Source organism: Phalangium opilio, unplaced genomic scaffold (genome assembly GCF_054372755.1).
Source record: "Phalangium opilio isolate 3A_F unplaced genomic scaffold, DU_Popi_V2 ptg000352l_1, whole genome shotgun sequence".
In the NCBI taxonomy this organism is placed as follows: Eukaryota; Metazoa; Arthropoda; class Arachnida; order Opiliones; family Phalangiidae; genus Phalangium; species Phalangium opilio.
The window spans coordinates 1949979-1974272 of NW_028324228.1; the positions used below are offsets into that span (position 1 = coordinate 1949979).

A 24294-nucleotide genomic window follows, 5' to 3' on the forward strand; every position below is an offset into this window, starting at 1 on the left:
TTTGAGTACTAAATGCCTGAATATAAGGAACATATTAACTATCTTAAAAACAATGTATGCAAGTTACCAACCCTAACGTCTAAAGCTAACGGAATCGACATTTTTAAATTAAAGTTCCCGAGGTTACCACGAGATGGCAAAATTTTTATAAATCTACTTCCGAATTTGAATCGGTAAATGAGCTAAAAAATAAAATCGAAATGAAATCTGGCAGCCTTGTTGGTAACAAATGTGTTTCCCTCTTAGTAATGTAAAGTCTACGAGTTTGATTTATCCCTGTTAGTTTTTCTTCATCCATGAATCAAGTACCAATTTTTATTAACGATCTTATAGCTTCTACAAATGATCAAACTCTTTATCACTGCATTGACGGGTTTGGAAACGAATGTCGTCTCTGTAGAAAGGGTTGACGAATACTGCCATTTGAAGCCAGAGGCTGAATGGGAGAAACCAGAATCTCAACCGCCAGCCGACTGGCCGCAACGAGGAGAAATCGTATTTCGTGACTACAGCACCAGATATCGTGAAGGCTTGGATTTGGTCTTGAAGGACATAGATGTCAGGATTGAGGCCGGGGAGAAGGTGGGCGTGGTAGGGCGGACAGGTGCCGGAAAGTCGTCGCTGACGCTGGCACTCTTCCGCCTGATCGAGGGGGTGCGCGGTCAGATCGTCATAGACGGAGTGCCAGTGGAGGGATTGGGCTTGTCCGATTTGAGATCGCGGCTGACCATCATCCCTCAAGACCCTGTCCTCTTTTCGGGCACGCTCAGACTCAACCTGGATCCCTTCGTTCAACAAGAAGACCTGCGACTTTGGGCCGCCCTGGAACACTCCCACCTGAAATCCTTTGTAGCGTCACTTGAGCAGGGTCTCGATCATCCTGTGGCCGAAGGAGGTAACAACCTGAGCGTCGGACAGCGTCAGTTGGTCTGCTTGGCTCGTGCCATATTAAGGAACTCTAAGATCCTGATCTTGGACGAAGCTACGGCCTCAGTCGACATGGACACCGACGATCTCATTCAAGAGACAATCAAGAAGGAATTTTCCAACTCTACCATCATCACCATCGCTCACAGAATAAACACCATCTTGGACTACGACAAGTTAGTTTACCCATTAAAGAGGCTTATTCGAATGATTTTATAATTTGTCTCTTAACTCTTCATAGAGTGATGGTTCTCGATCAGGGCCGTATTGTGGAATTCGATTCCCCACATGCCCTCTTGAAGGATGATCAATCAATGTTCTACGATTTGGCCAAAGTTGCCAACGTACTCTAGAAAGCTTTTATATTAAACACACTTACATTTTCATGCAATCTTATTTGCGAATAGTTCGTATTCTATTGTATAATCGCTATCCTTTGTTTTACTATTATTTTTAACATCTTTCAGTTCTTGTGATATTCTCTGCCTTAAAACTATTTAATAAAATTACACAATTGTGAACACTTGACTCGATTAGGCATGATTATAGAAAGATAGAATGCATTAACCGTAGGTACTAGGCAATCCGTTCTTATGTCCAACTTCACAGCAAATTTTGGGGTTTTTTTTTTCAAAATACTGCATCACCTCTTCTTGGTATGGTTTTTTAGAATTACTGGACGTGTGTGACGTTGTATGACGTTGTATTGCCACGTCCCTATTATAGAGGTTTAATTTAAATAAGCCTAAAAATCTTGCTTATAAAATTGTTGTCCAAAATTGGATATCAATGTATCTAAATGTCTGACTCTGAGACAGCACAGTTTTTCATCTATTTTTGGATAACGTAACTAGTGTCCAAAATGGGACTGTTGAATGATAAGCCAGATTTGTAGTTTCATCTCAAATTGGATCGAGAATCAAATTAATGGATCAGTTATTATCCAGAAATGGTCAGGATTGTATCCATATTTTACAAAAGTGGGCAGAAACGAACTCCTATCCTCCCAATATTGGGCTAATATCAAGCTCATAATGGACTAATATCTAAGCGATATTTTACTAGAATCAATCCCACGTTCGACAAGTTTCTAATCGATATTAGACTAATATCGAGCCCATATTGGTATGATACCAAGACCATATTGGACTAAAATCTAACTGATATTAGACTAAAATCACGACCTCATTGGACAAATTTCTTAACCGATATTGAAGTAATATCAAGCCCATATTTGTGTAATTTCTAAATGATCTTGGACTTACATCTAACCAAGATCTCATTCAAGTTAAGAGAGAACGTTGGAGTCAGTCTAATCCGCTTCCATGAAGTCATAGTTATCTTTTTTCTGGGAGTGGTCTAGTTTAAGTCGGTTTAGCGTGCCACCTACTAACCGGAAATTACTGAATAAAATGTTAAATGGACGCGGCCAGTAGCGACTCGAGAGCCGGCCTAGACAAGAAGTCGAATCGAAAGAAACTATTGACAACAATGTTAAGTATTAGTATAAGATTCAGATTAATAACTTCGGATCGGCCTTATTAAAAATATATTTTTATCAATCGGGGTAGGCAGAGAAAAAAATAACGTGGATTTTATATATCGACATAACCAGCACTATCAACTGTTGCTCTAGGCCTAGTAAACATTTCTACTAATTCTGGAGTCAGCCTCCCTCACATCGAGATCGAGAACGACAATTTCGAAAAATTGCAGTAACAAATTTCAGAATTTCGTTTGCCTAAAAACAAAATCCATCAGAATACTGTTCAATTGAAGGTGTTCTTGATGTCTATGGAAGTTTGAAAGCAACCTCACCGTGTCTAATCGCTTAATGTAGTACTATAACTTTTCCATATTCAAAGCTCAATATTTTGCAGCTCATTTAATGTTATAAAATGTCTGTCGATTTCCATTATTCACGCTTCGAGAATTTTGTTGATAACCCATTTCGAATATTCAATCCAATTTCCAATGTTAGATGAAATCGAATATCGAAATTAATGACGCGTTATCTTTTAAAGGACAGTCACATAATGTGAAATGAAAACTGGTTTAACACTAACTGGGCTGCCCCAATCACCTTTAGGGTACTAGTTAATTTAGGCATATTAGTAACGTAAAACCACTAAGAACTTCTGGAGCTCAGCGCAAGGATTAATGTTGCGGGGCTAGCAGCCGAGGAAGTTTTCATTTAAGGAAAGTAAAATCTCACAAATGAAGTGAAGTTAACCATGCCCTTATTTAAAAAGTCTATAAAAAAAGTGAAATCCGGTCTCAAAGACGTTTAATTTAATTAAAATTTAAAATTAACAAAGTTATCAGTCTTAACTAAATTGTAACTAACTCTAGCATTACCCTGTAGTCCACTCTCAAAAAGCGAAAGTAGGAGACAAATTTTATAACCAGTAAAAAGCAAACCATGACGGGCGTGGCTTACTATTTCTCCAAGCATACGGCATAGCCAACTCTATTAATGCTCTTACGCAATTTTCATCGCGCTCTATGACGGTCGAGCATCTTGCGTCCGTGAACGTCGTATTCGAGTAGGCTATGCAAACGGCCGCGGTTTGGAGTGATGAATACGTTAGGGCTTAAAAAACCGTTTAAAATGGCGGAAAAAAATAATGAATTCTTAAATGTCATCATACTGAGCGCCTGTCATGTATTTGAAAATTGTGTTAGAAAATGTAAACCTTGGTATATCTTTCAAACCAAGCATGAGCTTGACAACACTGTTACCCCTTAATTGCCCCTTAAAACGACTGTTTTCTTTTCCAAAATTCTATGAAAGCGTTAGCTTCGTACTTGCATTAATAAATTGTATTTTGATTCTTATGATGGAGTTATGTGCTATTATCCCTTTAATCTCAAATATCAGTCCGCATTTTGTAAACAAATTCCGCAAAAGGGTTAATGGTTATCCATTCCACGCTGAGTGCTTTTAATCTATTTTGGTTTACTCTTATCCACGGTTGAATTAAATTTAATGAAATCTTTAAAAAAAATTCTATTTTCAAAATTGAATCAATTTATTGTGTGATATTTTTCTGCCGTTCAGGTTGAATTTTGCATTTTATGATAGTGAAATTCAGTCTTTCACAAATGTTATTGTTAAACGCTGCAGTTTTGCGACATGGACGTTGAGGAGCCAAATTTAAGGCTTATTTCCGTTATGGTAGGTATATGCATATTTAGTAATAATAATTCGAAGTAACAAAATTGGGTTTTTATTTAGCTTGGCGGTTTCTTTGGATTGTACCGCAAGAACCTAACTACGATCTTAGCTCCAGGACCTTTCGGAAAATTCTATCTGAAACTCAAGGAAAAATTAACAAAGTACGTATAACTATGTAAGTCAATCATTTTCCAACTCGCTACTTTTTTCCTTTCGGAATGAAGTATGTGACGGACGCGTCTAATGATACAATCCAGGGGGCGTTCGTGATTGTTCAATTCAATTCAATTCTAGTTTATTGCCCCTGTATATCAACACTTTGTTGGTGCTATCCACAGTAATTCAGAGTATTAAGTTAAAATATGGTCTAAAACCAATTAAAGTAAAACAAAATTTATATTAAAACAACATTGAACAAAAAAATTGTATAAATAATACGATTTTTCTTAGCCTTAGGAGTTATATATTGGTTACGTAATCATTGCTTGAAAAAGCTCATCACGATTCCTCCATTATAGTTTTAAGGTTTTTCAGAAATGAAGTTTTTCTATTGTCAAAAATGTCTTGCGATTAATAGAGGAGATTGTACGAGTTTTGAATTCGGCATATTGGATTCAACTGGTTATAATTAAAGATGTCATTAGTTCTGGTTTTTTTTGTTGCGTTAACAGCTTTACATTTGCTAAAAGCTTAGAACTGCTAAGAAAGTTATTTATTATATTAAATAGAAAGGATATTTCTAATTATTTGAATCGGTTTTAATTAATTCCTAATTGCCCAACGATACGCAGAATATTAATAATAGTATTGAAATTGGCATATGTCGTTTATATTCTTGGTTATAGTTTAACCAAGAACGAATTCAGGATACCATAAGAACTTGAAATGGTAACATTGTTCCCTGGTAACGTGAAGTCATACTTCTTTCGAAAACCGTTACCGCCTTCGTTCTAGGCAACGCCATAAAATCCGTTTCTAGCGCCGTCGGTGAGTTATAAATAAATTAAAATGGCTAGTATCACATTCAGCTTCTCTGGCCTTAAGCCTTGGCGTTATACGCCAGAGTTTGAGAAATCCGTTGTACTGACTTTGCCTCAGGTATATCTGGTTGTCCAATGGAAAAATCTAGATTCTTTATAACCACTCCATTTAAATATATCAGTTCATCATTAACGATTTTAACAGTTTTTCTTGACACCGACACCGATACCAACACTCCTAGACCTAGGAGACTCCATTTTTCGTATTCCCAAAGATATAGGCCCCTCCCTCACATTATGAAAAGTATGACTTCATGGCACCAGCATTGCGTTGTTTCAACGTTCTTATGGTATCCTGAATTCGCTCTTACTTTAACCTTCTTTAGGTTTTATTGTCGAGTCTTAGGTTTTTTGAATTAGACTTTTTAAGATTTCAGGACTATCGAAGGTTCCATCTTCTTTTTAGGTACTCCGAGTCGAATCTCTTTTTTCTTATTTCTTCTTGGCTAATAACCCGTCATATCCTCGTTTGGCCCCTCACAATCGAGGTGGGGCTGAGAGAATTATTTTCCCACGAAGAAATGAAAAATAGCTGTTTTATTTTCCTTTGAGCGGACACGGCGCCTTGGGTTCTTTACCTTAGATTCTCGGTTACGTGCCATTGTTCCGAGACAGGAACGTTCGGTTATTTATGAGTCAAAAGCTGAAGCCATCAAGGTGGACCTATACATTCAATTCTCGTAAAAAATTAGATGGAAATTTGCGTTTGCTCTCAAAGATATGAATTCCAAATGAATTGATCTGCCCTATCTTCAGTCTCATATAGTTTCAAACTTCGGGGTACCTTTTCTTTCCGGAAAATCCTGGATGTAATTCCCTGGATTTGGCTTTTACAATAGTAGCAGGTTCGTGGCTTTCCGCAACAACCCCTCATGTCCATATGGAGAGAGAGTCAGTCAGTTGAAAAAATTGAGATACATGATCTTCATAAGAAGATGATAGAACTCCTAAGAACCTGTAAACGATGTCTTGGCCCTCTAAAGTCTTCTCAGTCTCTTCCAGGTTTTCCTTTACTAAAGAAATTTTGCCGATAAAGAGGTACATAATTATGGTTTCGGAGAATAATGGAACAAATCACTTGGTTATTACAGTCAGATTAATGTTACATTACATTTAGGCAAATAAGAGGCCAAAAACCGTATTCAGTTCTCTAAAACTCGAGGGTACTTTTTGTAATGGGTTGGCAAAGGCCAACTTTTAATCATCTTGCTTTAATTTCTCTGCCTGTATTATCGGTTGCGGATTTTTTAATCTATGTTAATATAAAATTACGTGTTTTCTAGTTCTACAATTGATATACTGCGCATGGACAAATTTATAGTCAAACAAAATAGCAGTTCCCCTGACGGAGGTCTAACAACAGACGACCTTATTATGAAAAACGTAAGTAAAACATTTTTTGTGATAAAATGAAATTGTTTATAAAGATATATTATTTGTTTGTAAATAAGGGGTAATCACTAGAATTACTAAAAGATTCTAAAATTGTTTCACTAATCAAATGCTACACTATCCTTGAGTAAAAGAGGCTATATTTTATTTTCAATTATAAATATCAATATGTTAAATCATGTTGACCGAAAAGCTATTAGATACAATGGGCACTTCTCATTCCCTAAAATTATGTTTAGAACAAATCGTGCAATCTCGATATCCAATTTCGCCAACTGTCATATCCTCTGAAACTAAGATCACCCACCAGCTGTCATTAGGACTGTTCATGGGCCGAGTTGATTGAGCTTTTTATAAGCCCGGCTGGAGTCGAAAAAACGGTGGCACGGATAGACTCAAGCCGAGATAGCTCGGCTAATAACAAAAATGTTTAACAAAAATTGCTACTACCAACCTAAGTCTTGAGAACGACCAAAAATTCTATCCCATGTTTATGCATGTAGTGGTTCAGTAAAACCCACTCGGTAAAAAGGGAAGAAATCTTTATATGCTCACGGTTAGAGGCAAGAGAAAGCAAATTTTCCCACGCTTTATTTCATGTAAAAATACAACGGCACGCTATCGGTTAAGAGAAGAAGTACTAAAAGGAAAGCACTATTTCAAGCCTCGGCTGGAGTCCTCCTCGAGTCCAATATTGAGGATTTTTGAGGACTTGAAATAATTCTCGAGTCGTAAAATTTTGATCCTCGAGTCGAGTCCTCGACTCTAGACCGGATTCAATACTCTCCATTAATCGAGTACTCGCACAGGCACGAAATCCTATTGGATCATTTAAGCTTCCCTTATCTACAACTTTTAATGGAAATTATAGTATTAAATTTTTGCATAAACTTATCCACAACAAAATTTTGATAAGTGATTTGTTAAACAGGCTGAACTTATTAATATGCCACATGCGATGAATAAAACTACCACATTTTATGTACCTATAAAATACTTAAATCCCATTACATGAATGGAACAAACTTATAACCGGCACTGCTCAAAAATTGATATATTTTGTAAAAATATAGACAAAATTCGTTCTTTTCCTTAAATCCAAATTGATTGAATATCCTTACAAGCTCTGTTAAATCATAGTCGTCTAGACCCTGACCATTTGTAAATGAACTTGATTTTTCAGTACTATACTTATCTCAATGTGTGTAATCTCGTAAAGTATGTAATTAGTTTTTAATATTATACACTATATTAACTTTCCATTCCATTTCATTACTATTAATATTAACGTTACTATTAATATTATCATTAAAATTTCGAGCACAATTTTTACATCTGAAGTAGAATTCTTTTATCTTGTTTAGATTGTTAAAATTATCATGATTTAACCATTGTACACTCCAAATAATATTTGTCTTTATAATGATTTTAATTCCATCCAGATGTCTGATATTTGCATATTTCCTATTAAACCGGACACCACGAACATCGACTTGATAGACTTCACGAGCACTGTGTTCAGCCAGAAGTTCAAAATCCTCTTCGGAAACGTGGAACAAAATACCGAAGGAAAAGAGCCCTTATGGTCATGTTTCAGTAAAAATGTAATTATTCTTGAAGGGATGGTGAAGTAGAAAATCAAGTGATTTTTCATCGATTATTCTACCAATTTTAAGACCAGTCTGCATAGTGAAACATTCAGGAAATACTCCCGAATGATTTTAAAATTCAAAGTAGGTTCGATTTTAAGGATAATTTTAAACAAGGACTGCCGACCAATCGCGTAACACCCTGCCTTTTTGTTAACAAAATTCTTGTTGATTTTCTTTTCACCCTCCCTTTAAAGACATTTAGTAAATCGGAGAAGGATTTGTTTCATGGGAGTCGATGAGAAACTTTAATTTCCACTTTTCATACAATTTTTTTTATTATTATTTTGCTACGTTTTATTAAGTCGACTTAGGGCAATATATACAACTCAAGATTATGAATACAAATAGCAAAACACTTACGAATAAAAAACTATTACATAAAAAATAGGACTGTGATTAGTACATGAAGTCTCCGACTAGTGCCCGAAATAATCAGGCTACGACTATTACCCGAAATATTGAGGCTGCGACTATTACCCGAAATAATGAGGCTGCGACTAGTACCTGAAATAATAGGGCTGCGACTAGTGCTCGAAATAATGGGGCTCAGACTAGTGCCCGAAATAAGGGGCTGCGACTAGTGGCATAGGAATCAATGTGGCTTTTTTCTCAACATATTTAGGCAAAATTTTTGGGATGAGCTAGACAAGCCAATATGCGTGTCGAATTTTACCTAACGAATAATTTATCTCGCGGCACCTTGCGCGGGCTTTGCTATCAGCCAATGATATCACAGTTAGAAAGACGAAATTGACATGAATTATATGTGGGCACGAAAATTCCTATTAGGTGTATGTATTCCTACTATTAAATTGTGAAACTTACTATCCTTCACTGAAAGGGTCTCCCTCTATAAATTATCATATATTTTTAGTACAACTAATAATAGTATAGTGAATTCCATTTTATTTCAGTTATGGATTGCAATATTGATTTCCACAGTGCTATTTTCATTGGTATGCTTGTTACTATACAAGAGAAAGACGAAATTGAGTGTCAACATTTTAACTTACAGTCGAATACTATATCGTTCCACCGGTGCGCTTCTAGGACAACGTAAGAATTATTACGATTTTCTGATTATTAACCTCCAAAAAAAAATAATAATAAAATAAAATGTCTTCGACTAACATCTCTCAATTTTAATCCTTTACATTTTCTTCGATATTTAAGTAAAGGTTTATCTCGTTTGAGATAAATAATGAAAACCTGTATACCTGATATCGGAATGTTGAATTAACTTATCTAACGTAAACATCACTGTTTTAACCTCTAACGTAAACATCACTGTTTTAACCTCTAACGTAAACATCACTGTTTTAACCTCTAACGTAAACATCACTGTTTTAACCTCTAACGTAAACATCACTGTTTTAACTATGTAGCGAAAACACATGTCTTTTGCCATCTTTTCTGTAGTATTTTGTAGTTCAATTCTTCACAGGGTGGAAACAGGACCGTTGATTTCAACCCCTAATAATTTGGATATATATGCCATTTGTAGTCACATCGTCTATTAGTTTGGCCTGGTGGGTAGTAGAAGATGATGATGATGTAGAAGATGTTTCATTCGATATTTTTAAATAGTACTTCGCAAAACCACTTCTAGGTAGCGCTGGCTCCTAGCTCTATGTTCAATAATGTTTTATCAACGATTTTCAAATTTATAAAATTTATAATATTTATTTTCTTTTCCACCACCACCGGGAATAAAACCCGGGAACGTCGGATTGCCCCGGCCTAATACTATACTGCCTCGTCTACGATTGCTTATTGAAGGAGAGATGCAAAGATTTTATTTTTTTTTATAGGAGAGTTGCGACCCTCTCTTGCTTTACAAGCCCCCCCCTGCTTTAAGAGAGAACGAAAGGATGTAGGAGCAGTCCGAGATGTACACTGAGCTCCGAGATATAATTAATAGTAAAACTAGTAGATAGAAAGTACCGACTCTACCTCACTGGCGTCAGTCAGTGCCAGATGGCACATGATCTGGCACCAGTAAATATGGCGTCAATGGACGCCCACGGAATTTTTCTTCTTATGGCGCCAGTGAATCAAATATTTTTTCTCACAATCCTGCTATGACGTCATTGAAACGTACACGACGTGTATGGCGTCAGTGAATCAATCATGGCGTCAATGTTAGGCTTAAGCGTCATATCCGACAACGCGGTAAATAACCCTTGTCATACACGCGGTTTAAACGCCATGTCGACTTGTGCGAGCTACCTCACTGGCGTCAGTGTGTCAAATCTGGCACATGATCTGGCACCAGTAAATATGGCGTCAATGAATCAAACATGGCGTCCACAGCATTTTTCTTCTTATGGCACCAGTGAATCAAACATTTTTCTCACAATCCTGCTATGACGTCAATGACGTGTCTTCCTTTGGCGTCAGTGAATCAGGTTTATATTCAAATTTAATACTATATAACTAAATATATATGCATATTCCAAATTTTAGGAGTTATTTCAACTTTATATCCGAATTTAATACTTCTAAATATAAACTTTAGAAATTATTTCAACTTAAACCAATTTCTCTTATTGATAGGCATATTTCAGGGATAGGAAATGTAAATACGAGGTTGGTGAACGGGAATGGAGAAACTCGGATGGTAAATAAACGGCCTATGTCAATAATTAGAAATCATGATAAGCGCTTGTATGAAAGAGGTTAGTGTCGACATGGGATGATAGTTGGGGTTGCAATGTTTGTTTATGCTAGGAAACTTGTAAGTAAACAAACTAGATTGAAACTTGGCGTGTATTTCGAAACATGGCGCGGCTCTCATCGTGACGTCAATGGGAAAACCCATATGATAGTTCAGACATAGATTAAACGGATGACGCCGCAATGTTTGTTTATGCTACGAAACGTGTAAATAAACAAACTAGATTGAAACTTGGCGCGAATTCCGAAACATGGCGCGGTATTAATTTTTATTATTAAAAACATAAAATTTCTCTTATCATAATGTATTTTTTATTTGAACTGATTAGGGAAATATACTCTATGTCCAAAACTCTGTCTCACATTGCCAACAGTAATGTGAACTTTCGATCTGATAAGAGAACCAATAATGATTTTGAAATGATAAAAACATATGCCTCGATTTATCCATTCTTTCACATACCTGCCGAGGAAATGAACAAATATTTAATCTTCCTAAAAGTATGGATTAACAGTAAATAGAAAAGATGGCAATTGTATCTCCTAAACACAAACAAAATCAAATTCAAACCATACTAAACAATGATGAAAGGGTAAAACTCCTTTCAAAATCATCGGTAAATTTCCTCCGAGCGTGAGCAAACAAAGGTTAAATTGATAAGTGCAGAAGTGAACTAATTTAAGAAATATGGCGGGTAGACTTTCGAACTACCCACGCTTTAGTCCATGCGTTTAATCCACTTCTAAAGTCCACATGATTAGAGCAAACTTTCCTATTAGTGTTCAAACCTTTCTGTTCAAAGTTTCACTCTTTCTGTTCAAAGTTTCACTCTTTCTGTTCAAAGTTTCACTCTTTCTGTTCAAAGTTTCACTATTTCTGTTCAAAGTTTCACTATTTCTGTTCGGTGTTTCACTCTTTCTGTTCAAAGTTTCACTATTTCTGTTCGGTGTTCCACTATTTCTGTTCGGTGTTTCACTATTTCTGTTCGGTATTTCACTATTTGTGTTCGGTGTTCCACTATTTCTGTTCGGTGTTCCACTATTTCTGTTCGGTGTTTCACTATTTCTGTTCGGTGTTTCACTATTTCAGTTCGGTGTTTCACTATTTCAGTTCGGTGTTTCACTATTTCTGTTCGGTGTTTCACTATTTCAGTTCGGTGTTTCACTATTTCAGTTCGGTGTTTCACTATTTCTGTTCGGTGTTTCACTATTTCTGTTCGGTGTTTCACTATTTCTGTTCGGTGTTTCACTATTTCTGTTCGGTGTTTCACTATTTCTGTTCGGTGTTTCACTATTTCTGTTCGGTGTTTCACTATTTCTGTTCGGTGTTCCACTATTTCTGTTCGGTGTTTCACTATTTCTGTTCGGTGTTTCACTATTTCTGGTCGGTGTTTCACTATTTCAGTTCAGTGTTTCACTATTTCTGTTCGGTGTTCCACTATTTCTGTTCGATGTTTCACTATTTCTGTTCGATGTTTCACTATTTCAGTTCGGTGTTTCACTATTTCTGTTCGGTGTTTCACTATTTCAGTTCGGTGTTTCACTATTTCTGTTCAGAGTTCCACTATTTCTGTTCAGAGTTTCACTCTTTCTGTTCAGAGTTTCACTATTTCTGTTCAGAGTTTCACTCTTTATGTTCAAAGTTTCACACTTTATGTTCAAAGTTTCACTCTTTCTGTTCGGTGTTTCACTATTTCTGTTCAGAGTTCCACTATTTCTGTTCAGAGTTTCACTATTTCTATTCAGTGTTTCACTATTTCTGTTCGGTGTTCCACTATTTCTGTTCGGTGTTTCACTATTTCTGTTCAGAGTTTCACTATTTCTGTTCGGTGTTCCACTATTTCTGTTCGGTGTTCCACTATTTCTGTTCGGTGTTTCACTATTTCTGTTCGGTGTTTCACTATTTCTGTTCGGTGTTTCACTATTTCAGTTCGGTGTTTCACTATTTCAGTTCGGTGTTTCACTATTTCAGTTCGGTGTTTCACTATTTCTGTTCGGTGTTTCACTATTTCTGTTCGGTGTTCCACTATTTTTGTTCGGTGTTCCACTATTTCTGTTCGGTATTTCACTATTTCTGTTCGGTATTTCACTATTTCTGTTCGGTGTTCCACTATTTCTGTTCGGTGTTCCACTATTTCTGTTCGGTGTTTCACTATTTCTGTTCGGTGTTTCACTATTTCTGTTCGGTGTTTCACTATTTCAGTTCGGTGTTTCACTATTTCAGTTCGGTGTTTCACTATTTCAGTTCGGTGTTTCACTATTTCTGTTCGGTGTTTCACTATTTCTGTTCGGTGTTCCACTATTTCTGTTCGGTGTTTCACTATTTCTGTTCGGTGTTTCACTATTTCTGTTCGGTGTTTCACTATTTCAGTTCGGTGTTTCACTATTTCAGTTCGGTGTTTCACTATTTCAGTTCGGTGTTTCACTATTTCTGTTCGGTGTTTCACTATTTCTGTTCGGTGTTCCACTATTTCTGTTCGGTGTTCCACTATTTCTGTTCGGTATTTCACTATTTCTGTTCGGTATTTCACTATTTCTGTTCGGTGTTCCACTATTTCTGTTCGGTGTTCCACTATTTCTGTTCGGTGTTTCACTATTTCTGTTCGGTGTTTCACTATTTCTGTTCGGTGTTTCACTATTTCAGTTCGGTGTTTCACTATTTCAGTTCGGTGTTTCACTATTTCAGTTCGGTGTTTCACTATTTCTGTTCGGTGTTTCACTATTTCTGTTCGGTGTTTCACTATTTCTGTTCGGTGTTCCACTATTTCTGTTCGGTGTTTCACTATTTCTGTTCGGTGTTTCACTATTTCTGGTCGGTGTTTCACTATTTCAGTTCAGTGTTTCACTATTTCTGTTCGGTGTTCCACTATTTCTGTTCGATGTTTCACTATTTCTGTTCGATGTTTCACTATTTCAGTTCGGTGTTTCACTATTTCTGTTCGGTGTTTCACTATTTCAGTTCGGTGTTTCACTATTTCTGTTCAGAGTTCCACTATTTCTGTTCAGAGTTTCACTCTTTCTGTTCAGAGTTTCACTATTTCTGTTCAGAGTTTCACTCTTTATGTTCAAAGTTTCACACTTTATGTTCAAAGTTTCACTCTTTCTGTTCGGTGTTTCACTATTTCTGTTCAGAGTTCCACTATTTCTGTTCAGAGTTTCACTATTTCTATTCAGTGTTTCACTATTTCTGTTCGGTGTTCCACTATTTCTGTTCGGTGTTTCACTATTTCTGTTCCGAGTTTCACTCTTTCTGTTCAGAGTTTCACTATTTCTGTTCAGAGTTTCACTCTTTATGTTCAAAGTTTCACTCTTTCTGTTCGGTGTTTCACTATTTCTGTTCAGAGTTCCACTATTTCTGTTCAGAGTTTCACTATTTCTATTCAGTGTTTCACTATTTCTGTTCGGTGTTCCACTATTTCTGTTCGGTGTTTCACTATTTCTGTTCGGTGTTTCACTATTTATGTTCAGAGTTTCACTCTTTCTGTTCTAGGTTTCACTCTTTCTGTTCTATGTTTCACTCTTTCTGTTCTAGGTTTCACTCTTTCTGTTCTAGGTTTCACTCTTTCTGTTCTAGGTTTCACTCTTTCTGTCCTAAGTTTCACTCTTTCTGTCCTAGGTTTCACTCTTTCTGTTCTATGTTTCACTCTTTCTGTTCTATGTTTCACTCTTTCTGTTCTATGTTACATTCTTTTCTGTCCTAGATTTCACTCTTTCTGTTCTATGTTTCACTCTTTCTGTTCTATGTTTCACTCTTTCTGTTCTATGTTTCACTCTTTCTGTTCTATGTTACATTCTTTCTGTTCTAGGTTTCACTCTTTCTGTTCTAGGTTTCACTCTTTCTGTTCTAGGTTTCACTCTTTCTGTTCTAGGTTTCACTCTTTCTGTTCTAGGTTTCACTCTTTCTTTTCTAGGTTTCAAGCTTTCTGTTCTATGCTTCACTCTTTCTGTACTATGCTTCACTCTTTCTGTACTATGCTTCACTCTTTCTGTTCTATGTTTCACTCTTTCTGTTCTAGGTTTCACTCTTTATGTTCTAGGTTTCACTCTTTCTGTTCTATGTTTCAATCTTTCTGTACTATGCTTCACCATTTCTGTTCTATGTTTCACTCTTTCTGTTCTAGGTTTTACTCTTTATGTTCTAGGTTTCACTCTTTCTGTCCTATGTTTCACTCTTTCTGTCCTATGTTTCACTCTTTCTGTCCTATGTTTCACTCTTTCTGTTCTATGTTTCACTCTTTCTGTTCTATGTTTCACTCGTTCTGTTCTAGGTTTCATTCTTTCTGTTCTATGTTTCACTCTTTCTGTTCTATGTTTCACTCTTTCTGTTCTATGTTTCACTCTTTCTGTTCTATGTTTCACTCTTTCTGTTCTATGTTTCACTCTTTCGGTTCTAGGTTTCACTCTTTCTGTTCTAGGTTTCACTCTTTCTGTCCTATGTTTCACTCTTTCTGTTCTATGTTTCACTCTTTCTGTTCTATGGTTCACTCTTTCTGTTCTATGTTTCACTCTTTCTGTTCTATGTTTCACTCTTTCTGTTCTATGTTTCACTCTTTCTGTTCTATGTTTCACTCTTTCGGTTCTAGGTTTCACTCTTTCTGTTCTATGTTTCACTCTTTCTGTCCTATGTTTCACTCTTTCTATTCTATAATTCACTCCTTCTGTTCTATGTTTCACTCCTTCTGTTCTATGTTTCACTCCTTCTGTTCTATGTTTCACTCCTTCTGTTCTATGTTTCACTCTTTCTGTTCTATGTTTCACTCTTTCTGTTTTAGGTTTCACTCTTTCTGTTCTATGTTTCACTCTTTCTGTTCTATGTTTCACTCTTTCTGTTCTATGTTTCACTCTTTCTGATCAAATCTTCACCATTTATGATTAAAGTTTCACCATTTATGTTTAAAGTTTCACCATTTATGTTTAAAGTTTCACCATTTATGTTCAAAGTTTCACCATTTATGTTTAAAGTTGCACTATTTCTGTTCAAAGTTTCACTATTTATGTTCAAGGTTTCACTCTTTCTGTTCTACGAGGTTGGTGAACGGGAATGGAGAAACTCGGATGGTAAATAAACGGCCTATGTCAATAATTAGAAATCATGATAAGCGCTTGTATGAAAGAGGTTAGTGTCGACATGGGATGATAGTTGGGGCGGCCCTCCCCTATGGCACGCCATTCAGGACACAATTATTGAAAATTTATTTTCTATAGAAGTATGAACTCTTTCTTTAAGTTTAAAAACGCTTTCTTTAAGCTTGATATTAATTTACAATAACGTCAAAGCTATTTCATTAAGGTTAATAACCACTTTTCCTAAGCCTAAAACTCTTTCCTAAAGTAAGAAAATGACTTTCTATAAGGATGAAATTTATCTGTAAGATGTTTAAAACTATCCTAGAAGTTAAAAGTAAGTTTTTATACGGTTAATTTTACCGTTATTAAGGTTGAAATTGACTCTTCTATAAGCTTGAAATATTTTCTTTCTCTTTGTTTGAAAAATTTCCTTCTTTAAGCTTGAAAACTTTTTTCTCTAAGCTTGAAAACTTCTTTCACTAAGCTTGAAAACTTCTTTCTCTAAGCTTGAAAATTTCTTTCTCCAAGCTTGAAAATTTCTTTCTCCAAGCTTGAAAATTTCTTTCTCTAAGCTTGAAAACTTCTTTCTCCAAGCTTGAAAATTTCTTTCTCCAAGCTTGAAAATTTCTTTCTCCAAGCTTGAAAATTTCTTTCTCCAAGCTTGAAAATTTCTTTCTCTAAGCTTGAAAATTTCTTTCTCTAAGCTTGAAAATTTCTTTCTCCAAGCTTGAAAATTTCTTTCTCCAAGCTTGAAAATTTCTTTCTCCAAGCTTGAAAATTTCTTTCTCCAAGCTTGAAAATTTCTTTCTCCAAGCTTGAAAATTTCTTTCTCCAAGCTTGAAAATTTCTTTCTCCAAGCTTGAAAATTTCTTTCTCCAAGCTTGAAAATTTCTTTCTCTAAGCTTGAAAAGTTTCCTTCCCTAAGCTTGAAAAATTCTATCAAACGATTCTCAAATTTTAAAAACCACAATCCACAAGCAGGAAAATAAGCCTTGCTGTAATGTTAACGCACATCAGATTCTCTGCGCGTTATAGCCCCTTTTTAAAAGTTTGGGGAAAAATAGTCCAGAGTTAGACCACCTTGTTGCCTTCAGACGGAACACCCGGTGTGTGGTTCCAGTTCCAAGGACGTTAGATTTGACTTCAAATAAAAGGAGTTTGGTGGACTGCAAAATTTGAAGCCCTATCTATAAGGTCTTTGCGTACACATACCGCCCGGATGTTCCGTATCAACTCTAATTCAAGTAGATGATTTTGCGCCCCCCCCCTATTTAAAAGGGTCTATTGGAAATTTTAAAAATTCCAAGGTGCGTGAGCATAGACGAGTGAGCGAAGAATTAATGCATATCATCTCTACTTCCCCCACCCCCGGCAACATTTTTTCGAATACAACTTCTTAAAGGGAGGGTGAATAGTAAAATGAAGTAGTTTTTTTAATCGATTCGTCTACTAATCATAAGGCCAATCTGCATAGTGAAACAACGAGGAAATATCTCGGAATAATTTTAAAATTCAAATTAGTTTGAAAATTGTAAATTTGCACCTCCGACCAACCGCGTACCTACCTTTTTGTTAACAAAATTCTCAGTGGCACAAGATATAGAGTGACTATATATCTCGCGCTAGTATTGTCACATGGCTCTCAATTTTTATCAAATCTCGCTAAATTTTATTCCATATAGAGCGTCTCGTACATTTTGTTAACAAGAAGGCAGGGCTTTACGCTTATGGTCGGATGTGCTGATTTGAAATAATTTTAAAAACATTTGGATATATTTTCTGGATGTTATACTAGGAAGATTTCTGTTATAATTTGCAGACGAGTCGATAAAAAAATCACTTAAGTTTTTTCCACCCTCCCTTTAATTGGTCATTCTTTAACGCATTCTATGATAGAGCATTTAAATATTAAGTTTAATCCCTTTTTTACAGTCAAAGGTGGATTGTGCTCACCTTTTGAGCTTGGTGAGACTGGTTCAGTTATTTTAATAATTTAGTTTAATTTCAATTGACAATAACAATTTAAAATTTGCTACTACTGCTACCAGAAGTCCATTACTTAATTCCATATGGTACTAGGTAATGGACTTTTGCTGCTACCTTGAAGAAATACGACTCTTATATTATTTTTCAGTTTAAAGGCTAACTGCCTTCTTTTAATACTTTTATACTATTTCCCCCATAACTGATTATGATAGAGGTACCCAACAGAATTCACTCCACTTACCGTTCAATCTAAGATTCAATCCTTCCTAATGCAAATTAGTCGTTTTTAAATTCCATTTTACATTCATTATCGTAACAAGTAAGGAAAGATCAATTTTATGGATTTTTTCAGCTTATTCTAGAGGGCCGGTAGGCCCTTGTAGATATGACTTGATACCGTTTTATAACGTTAAAGTAATATTCACCCGCTTTTGCTAATTTCCTATGGAGATTAACATGGGTTTTTCGTGATTTTTCCCCACCGCTAACTTAAAAACTACAGCGAAGTTACTTTTCGGAATTATCTTAAATTAACAATTAAGTATTCAAGGTGTGGTAACAGTCAGTTTGATCAAAACAATTAAGTCTAAGTATGTTAATTTTAGTTAATTACAGAAGTACGGCTTTGACCATCGTGATTGGACATAATAATTAGCTAGATCTCTTGGAAAACTTAGACTTACCACGTGTCTGTGGTGTAGTGGTTATAATAAATATTTAACAATTATTTCACTTCACTTGGTTTAATAATGTGACATAGGTAGCGTGCTTTTTCCCTACTTTTAAAACCATTAAACTAAGTAATATTAGAAGTTCAACAGATTGTCAAAAAAAAAATGTTAAAAGCCACTGTAAATGGTGTTTAAATGCCTAATATTCCCTTAATACTTCCAAATAATATTAGTAAATGGCGTGAACTGATCATAGAAATGGGGTTAAAGTACACCCTAAATGATGTCTTTTTTGGCACTGGAAAAAACAACATATATGGTGTTTGAATGCACCATTATATTTTAGAGTGCAAATGTATGACGGTAAAGAAAACATAATTATTCAAAATTTAATTACATTAAGACTGAAGTGACAGATATTATATAAAAACGTCTTGGTTTGGACCAAGGCCGAAAAAACAAACGATATGTGTGAGGTTTATCAATTGACTGAAGTTCAGATATTGAAATTTTTTTCTAGTTATTTTTATCCACTCAATCCTTAATCAATATTTAATTCAATCAACTGATTTTACTGTTAATCGATCTAGTCCCTCTAAATTAATTGAAAAAATTACATATCTACGCTTTTTCAAGAACAATTACATTTTCCGAAAACATTTTATCATGAAATTAATTGTTATTGAAAAAGCGTAGATATGTAATTTTTTCAATTAATTTAGAGGGACTAGATCGATTTAAGTTTTCCAAGAGTAGGGCTCGGGGATCGGTTAACTATTATTCAAATAAATTAACATACTAAAATTTGTAAAACGAACATTTTATAAAAGTATTTCGTCTTGATTTGTTTTTGAAAAAGGTAGAGTGATGCAATTATTAATCGTAAGTATTTTTTCCGAAAAACTAAAATTTTCAACATAATCAGAAGAATTTTACTCCAAAAAATTTTTTGCGATACGTTTTATTCGATTTCGAATAAAAAAATTATGATCCATACATTTCTTGATACAAATGTGGTTTTAGTTTCACTTATCGATAAGCAATTGGACGAGTAACCGCCACTATTATTTTTTTATGATAAACTCTGATCTTTTGTAATTGTTTGAGCTCATTACTAACGAAAATAAGCAAAGTTTTAATCATTGACAAATAATTGTACAGTACTAAAAAAACCTGATAATGATATGAACTATCAATATAAACATTGTGATTGGCAATATTATCAGAAGTATATAATACTTATCTTCGAGAGAAGTGTACCAGAAAGCGTGGTAACATGAGAACATTAAAAACAAGGTTACTAAATCGAATCACATACACGATAAATAGTACCCTCATCATTACTCTATTAGCACTTGAATATTTCCCAAGGCGTGCACTATTAAAAAATGTTGTCCAAAATTGGATGTAAGCGGATCCAAACGGCTGACTCTGAGACAGCACAGTTTTTCATCTATTTTTGGATAACGTAACTAGTGTCCAAAAAGGGATTGTCGAATGATAAGCCAGATTTGGAGTCTCATCCAAAATTGGATTTAGAGTTATCTATTAAGGGATCAGTTATTACCCAGAAATGGTCAGGATATTATTCACACATCAATGAAGCCCACATTGGACAAATTTCTAACCGATATAGGACTAAAATCAAACCCTCATTGAAACAAATTTCTAACCGATATATTGGACTCATATTGAAGCCAATATAGTGGCTAGATTTTTTTACTTCACTGAGTGATGATGGTTTTTGAAACGTTCTGTTCTCGACGTATCCATCTGTATGTGTTTTTGTTGGTCTGTCTGAATGCTATTACACCCCAGGCCCAGGGAATCGCGTTCGCAGTTTCCTAATCTGAACCAAAGGGTTCTCAATTTCCGGATCGTATTCACAGTTGACGGATATCTGAAAAACTGTACTGACCACTATTCTATTAACTGTCATCACCAATCTAACTACACCATTTTAAGGTCTTTCAAACACAAAACGATACAACTAGAAGAATAATAAGTAACTTCAGATAAAAATAATTAATATCATATAATTTTAATAAATTATTTGCGAAAAACCTCTCTTAACTGAAAAAATCTGTAGTCAAAGTATATAAAGGACGAGTAACGAAGATTGGGTATGAAGTCGAAAGACTGGATACATTTAATAGTTTGTATAAAGCGAGGTATTGAGTCTTTACTCCACTGTACCATGAAACTCTTTCCAAAGTTAATATAGGATGAGTATTGATATCGTTAGTTAATAAAAACGGAATAGAGAAGTCTTTTAGAAGTAAATGATCATAAGATGTTTCAAGTGTGTGACTCTCTGAAATATCACTGCCTTCTCTAATACTAGGCCTTGAAATGTACAACTAAAGCATTTTTTGTGACATTTTGAATTTGCGCTTAGTAACCGTTAGATGGCTCTTTTCTGAGGCGAATTTTCGCTATGACGAAAGTATATTCGTACTGCGCAGTCTCGCATGACGTCACGTCTTTCGGTTATGGCGGACCAGGAAGGGAAATAAGGATTTTTTAAACTGGACTAAATAACCTGGTCCATGACCATTGACAAGGGCACATCGTCTGCTAAACTAGAGAAGTGGATAATTAAAATATTGGAGGTAATGTCTGTGTCCGAATTTAACTGCCAAAGAAATCTCCTCCTATCTCTCCTAAGCTCGCTCATTGGGCAATCCAAATCAAACTTAAAGAGTTAGTGCCATAATTTTCGTCATCCACAAACTTAAAATACGAAAAAAATCCTTGAAAAATCTAGTTTATTATTATATGTTTACTATATGTATCAAAGTTTTGTGTTTGGGAAAGGCCTAGTTAAAATTTGTTTCGCTTGATGACATAGTAAGGAGAAATTTTCTCTCTTGATGTCGCTCACGTGACGCCTGTTAGTGTCTCAGCGCAGCGGCATTAGTATACTCGGAAGTTTAGGGCGCTCGCGCTTGGCTTTTCCGCGAGATGCCGTGAGTGACGTAGCAAGGAGAAAAACCCGCCAAATATCTTCTCCGCAAATTTGCTTTTTGCCCCGAATTTCTAGTTCTCGAAGTGTTTTTTCTGCGTTTTGCCTCATATTTAAATATTTATTAACCATATTTTTGGAATCAGAAGAGTTTAAACTCTCAAAAAAGTAAGGTTTTCTTTAGATTTGAGATCATTTATAAATCAGTTCGCTATTCCGTTAAGGTATTTCATTGGCAGGGGCAGTTTTTGGGAAAAACTTAACGGTTGAAATTTCCATGCAGACGCCATTGACACGTGTCAAAACATACACCAAATTTAAACTAGTATTTTTCGAACTCGGAAACCGTTCAGCATCATGAACCGGTTTATTGACCGGTTTTTTGCTTTCTTTTTCGAGACGAACTTAGCAGATTACACTTCGTCGTAGCTAACAATTTCCCATTGTTTTAAATTTGCCGCCAGTTTGAAACGTCAGTCAAGCGACATCTAGTGCCATTTGTGAAATCCTAACTTCCACCCCCCTTTTATTCCTATCGCAAGGCCTAGTATTAGAGAAGGCAGTGGAAATATAGTAGGCGGTAGGGACGAGTGCATTTTTACTTCTCCTGAGAGACAGGCTATAGAGAATAGGTATGTTGGTGATCCTCAAATATTGTTTCACTTCCCATTTTTACCTTGACCATTTATATTACACTAACCCCTCTTTGTTCGAGTCTCGGACGTTTATGTTTAGATAATATGGATGGGTTTCGCAACAAGAATCGAAGGCATCCATTTTCGAATTAAAAAGATAGCACTATCTATTATTCCCTTCCGATGTTACACATTAATTGTTGCTTTTATCGCCATTTCGACGATATGGTAAGGAAAAGTAATTTTCAAGCCCGGTAATCAAAGACGTTAAGTTCATAAACACTTAATTCAGTTTGCCTACTAAAACCAGTGTAATGTTGCTACTAGTTTAAGGTGGTATCGCGAGATCCCTATAGCAAAAGTAACACAGATATGCTTTTTTTGGTGTTTGGTGGAAAGTATTTTGCTATATAGTCCACTAACGTAATAACTATGGCTTTTTGGAATTGGGTTTTATCATAAGTAACATAATAAACATAAGTATGACTCTTCCTATTGTCATAATGCAAATTTCAAAATGAAACCTATAATCAACACTGACACTTTCACTTACTTCAGGCCAGGACTTGCAACCCCGTCGAGTATTTCATGCTGGTCTTTACTCTTTGGCGAATGACATAGTTCTACAATTTTAGCCAATCACAATAAACCATCTCCTTGAACGTATTTGTGTCGGAAATAGCTCGTCTGCTATTTATTGTACAAGCTCGCGCGGTCGCGGTGTATGTATGTTTGACTTTAAGATTGCCATAAGTCGGATATTTCAGCACCAAAAATGATAAGCCTTTTGAAGTCTAAATATTCGGTAACTAAACCTACCCAGTGCAATTTTCAACTTCGTAATGTGGCCGGTAAAAAGTCAATACAAATCAACTATATAACCAAGGCTTAGGACCGTTGACTCAAATCTCAATGGAGTCTGTTTAAATCTCTGAACCGGATTTTCGATATGGGCGGAAGTCGCTTCATTTGCCACCGCTAGGGGTCTCTGTGCTGGGCGCGAACTTATGAAGACGTAAAAGGTCCGAAAATGGGTTTATAGTTGGTTTTGGCTAATTGTCATACTTATGGTTATTATGTTACTTATGGTTTTATTGAAAAGATAGTAACAATAAGTGAGTTAGACGATCTTGTCATAAATAACTGATACGGAGAAAAACGTATACATGTTAAATTCTGATAAAAAATAATAGTGACAATATTCGAGATGAATGTCTACTACAAAAAAATGATTTGGATATTTTTTACAAACCTTAATTTCCAAATATTACGCTTAAAGTTAAACTTCAAATCAAGTGGATTTAGAAAATAGAAAATATTTTTAATTTAACCGAACGTAGAATACGACCCTTTTTTCTACATAATTTTTTTTCGGAAAATTTTGTCGATTGAATACATTTGTCAGTTAAAATCTTACTAAGATTATTCAATCTCAAAAAATATCATCTAAAATTGTTGTATTGTTTAAACGAAAAATCTTCTGAATAGTTTTCGATTATTTGTAGTTAATCGTATTTTTCGAAAAAATCGATCAAAAAACCCCGAGCCCTATCCAAGAGATCTAGCTAATTATTATGTCCAATCACGATGGTCAAAGCCGTACTTCTGTAATTAACTAAAATTAACATACTTAGACTTAATTGTTTTGATCAAACTGACTGTTACCACACCTTGAATACTTAATTGTTAATTTAAGATAATTCCGAAAAGTAACTTCGCTGTAGTTTTTAAGTTAGCGGTGGGGAAAAATCACGAAAAACCCATGTTAATCTCCATAGGAAATTAGCAAAAGCGGGTGAATATTACTTTAACGTTATAAAACGGTATCAAGTCATATCTACAAGGGCCTACCGGCCCTCTAGAATAAGCTGAAAAAATCCATAAAATTGATCTTTCCTTACTTGTTACGATAATGAATGTAAAATGGAATTTAAAAACGACTAATTTGCATTAGGAAGGATTGAATCTTAGATTGAACGGTAAGTGGAGTGAATTCTGTTGGGTACCTCTATCATAATCAGTTATTGGGGAAATAGTATAAAAGTATTAAAAGAAGGCAGTTAGCCTTTAAACTGAAAAATAATATAAGAGTCGTATTTCTTCAA

At 35.4% G+C, this 24294-nt stretch overlaps 1 protein-coding gene and 1 long non-coding RNA gene across 8 annotated transcripts in view; both read left to right on the forward strand.

Annotated features, from left to right (window-relative positions):
• LOC149602820 (ATP-binding cassette sub-family C member 1-like) overlaps positions 1-24294 on the forward strand; it is a 449544-nt gene that overhangs the window by 22765 nt on the left and 402485 nt on the right. For 5 of the 6 annotated variants that reach the window (XM_089860445.1, XM_089860447.1, XM_089860446.1 and 2 more), the window contains 2 exons: positions 334-1103; positions 1169-1447. The exons of the other annotated variant lie outside the window; for it this stretch is intronic. In XM_089860445.1, coding sequence (XP_089716571.1) covers positions 334-1103; positions 1169-1280 — 882 coding nt within the window. In that variant the 3' untranslated portion in view covers positions 1281-1447. Of the gene's footprint in view, positions 1-333; positions 1104-1168; positions 1448-24294 lie in introns of those variants that run through there. 6 annotated transcript variants of the gene reach the window in all.
• On the forward strand, positions 4031-8116 carry LOC149602822 (uncharacterized). Of its 2 annotated transcripts, none has more exons than XR_016377071.1 (3): positions 4031-4105; positions 4166-4266; positions 7980-8116. It is a non-coding gene; the product is annotated as an uncharacterized LOC149602822 (long non-coding RNA). The 2 variants fall into 2 exon arrangements; XR_016377072.1 differs by lacking the exon at positions 7980-8116 and adding an exon at positions 4631-4739.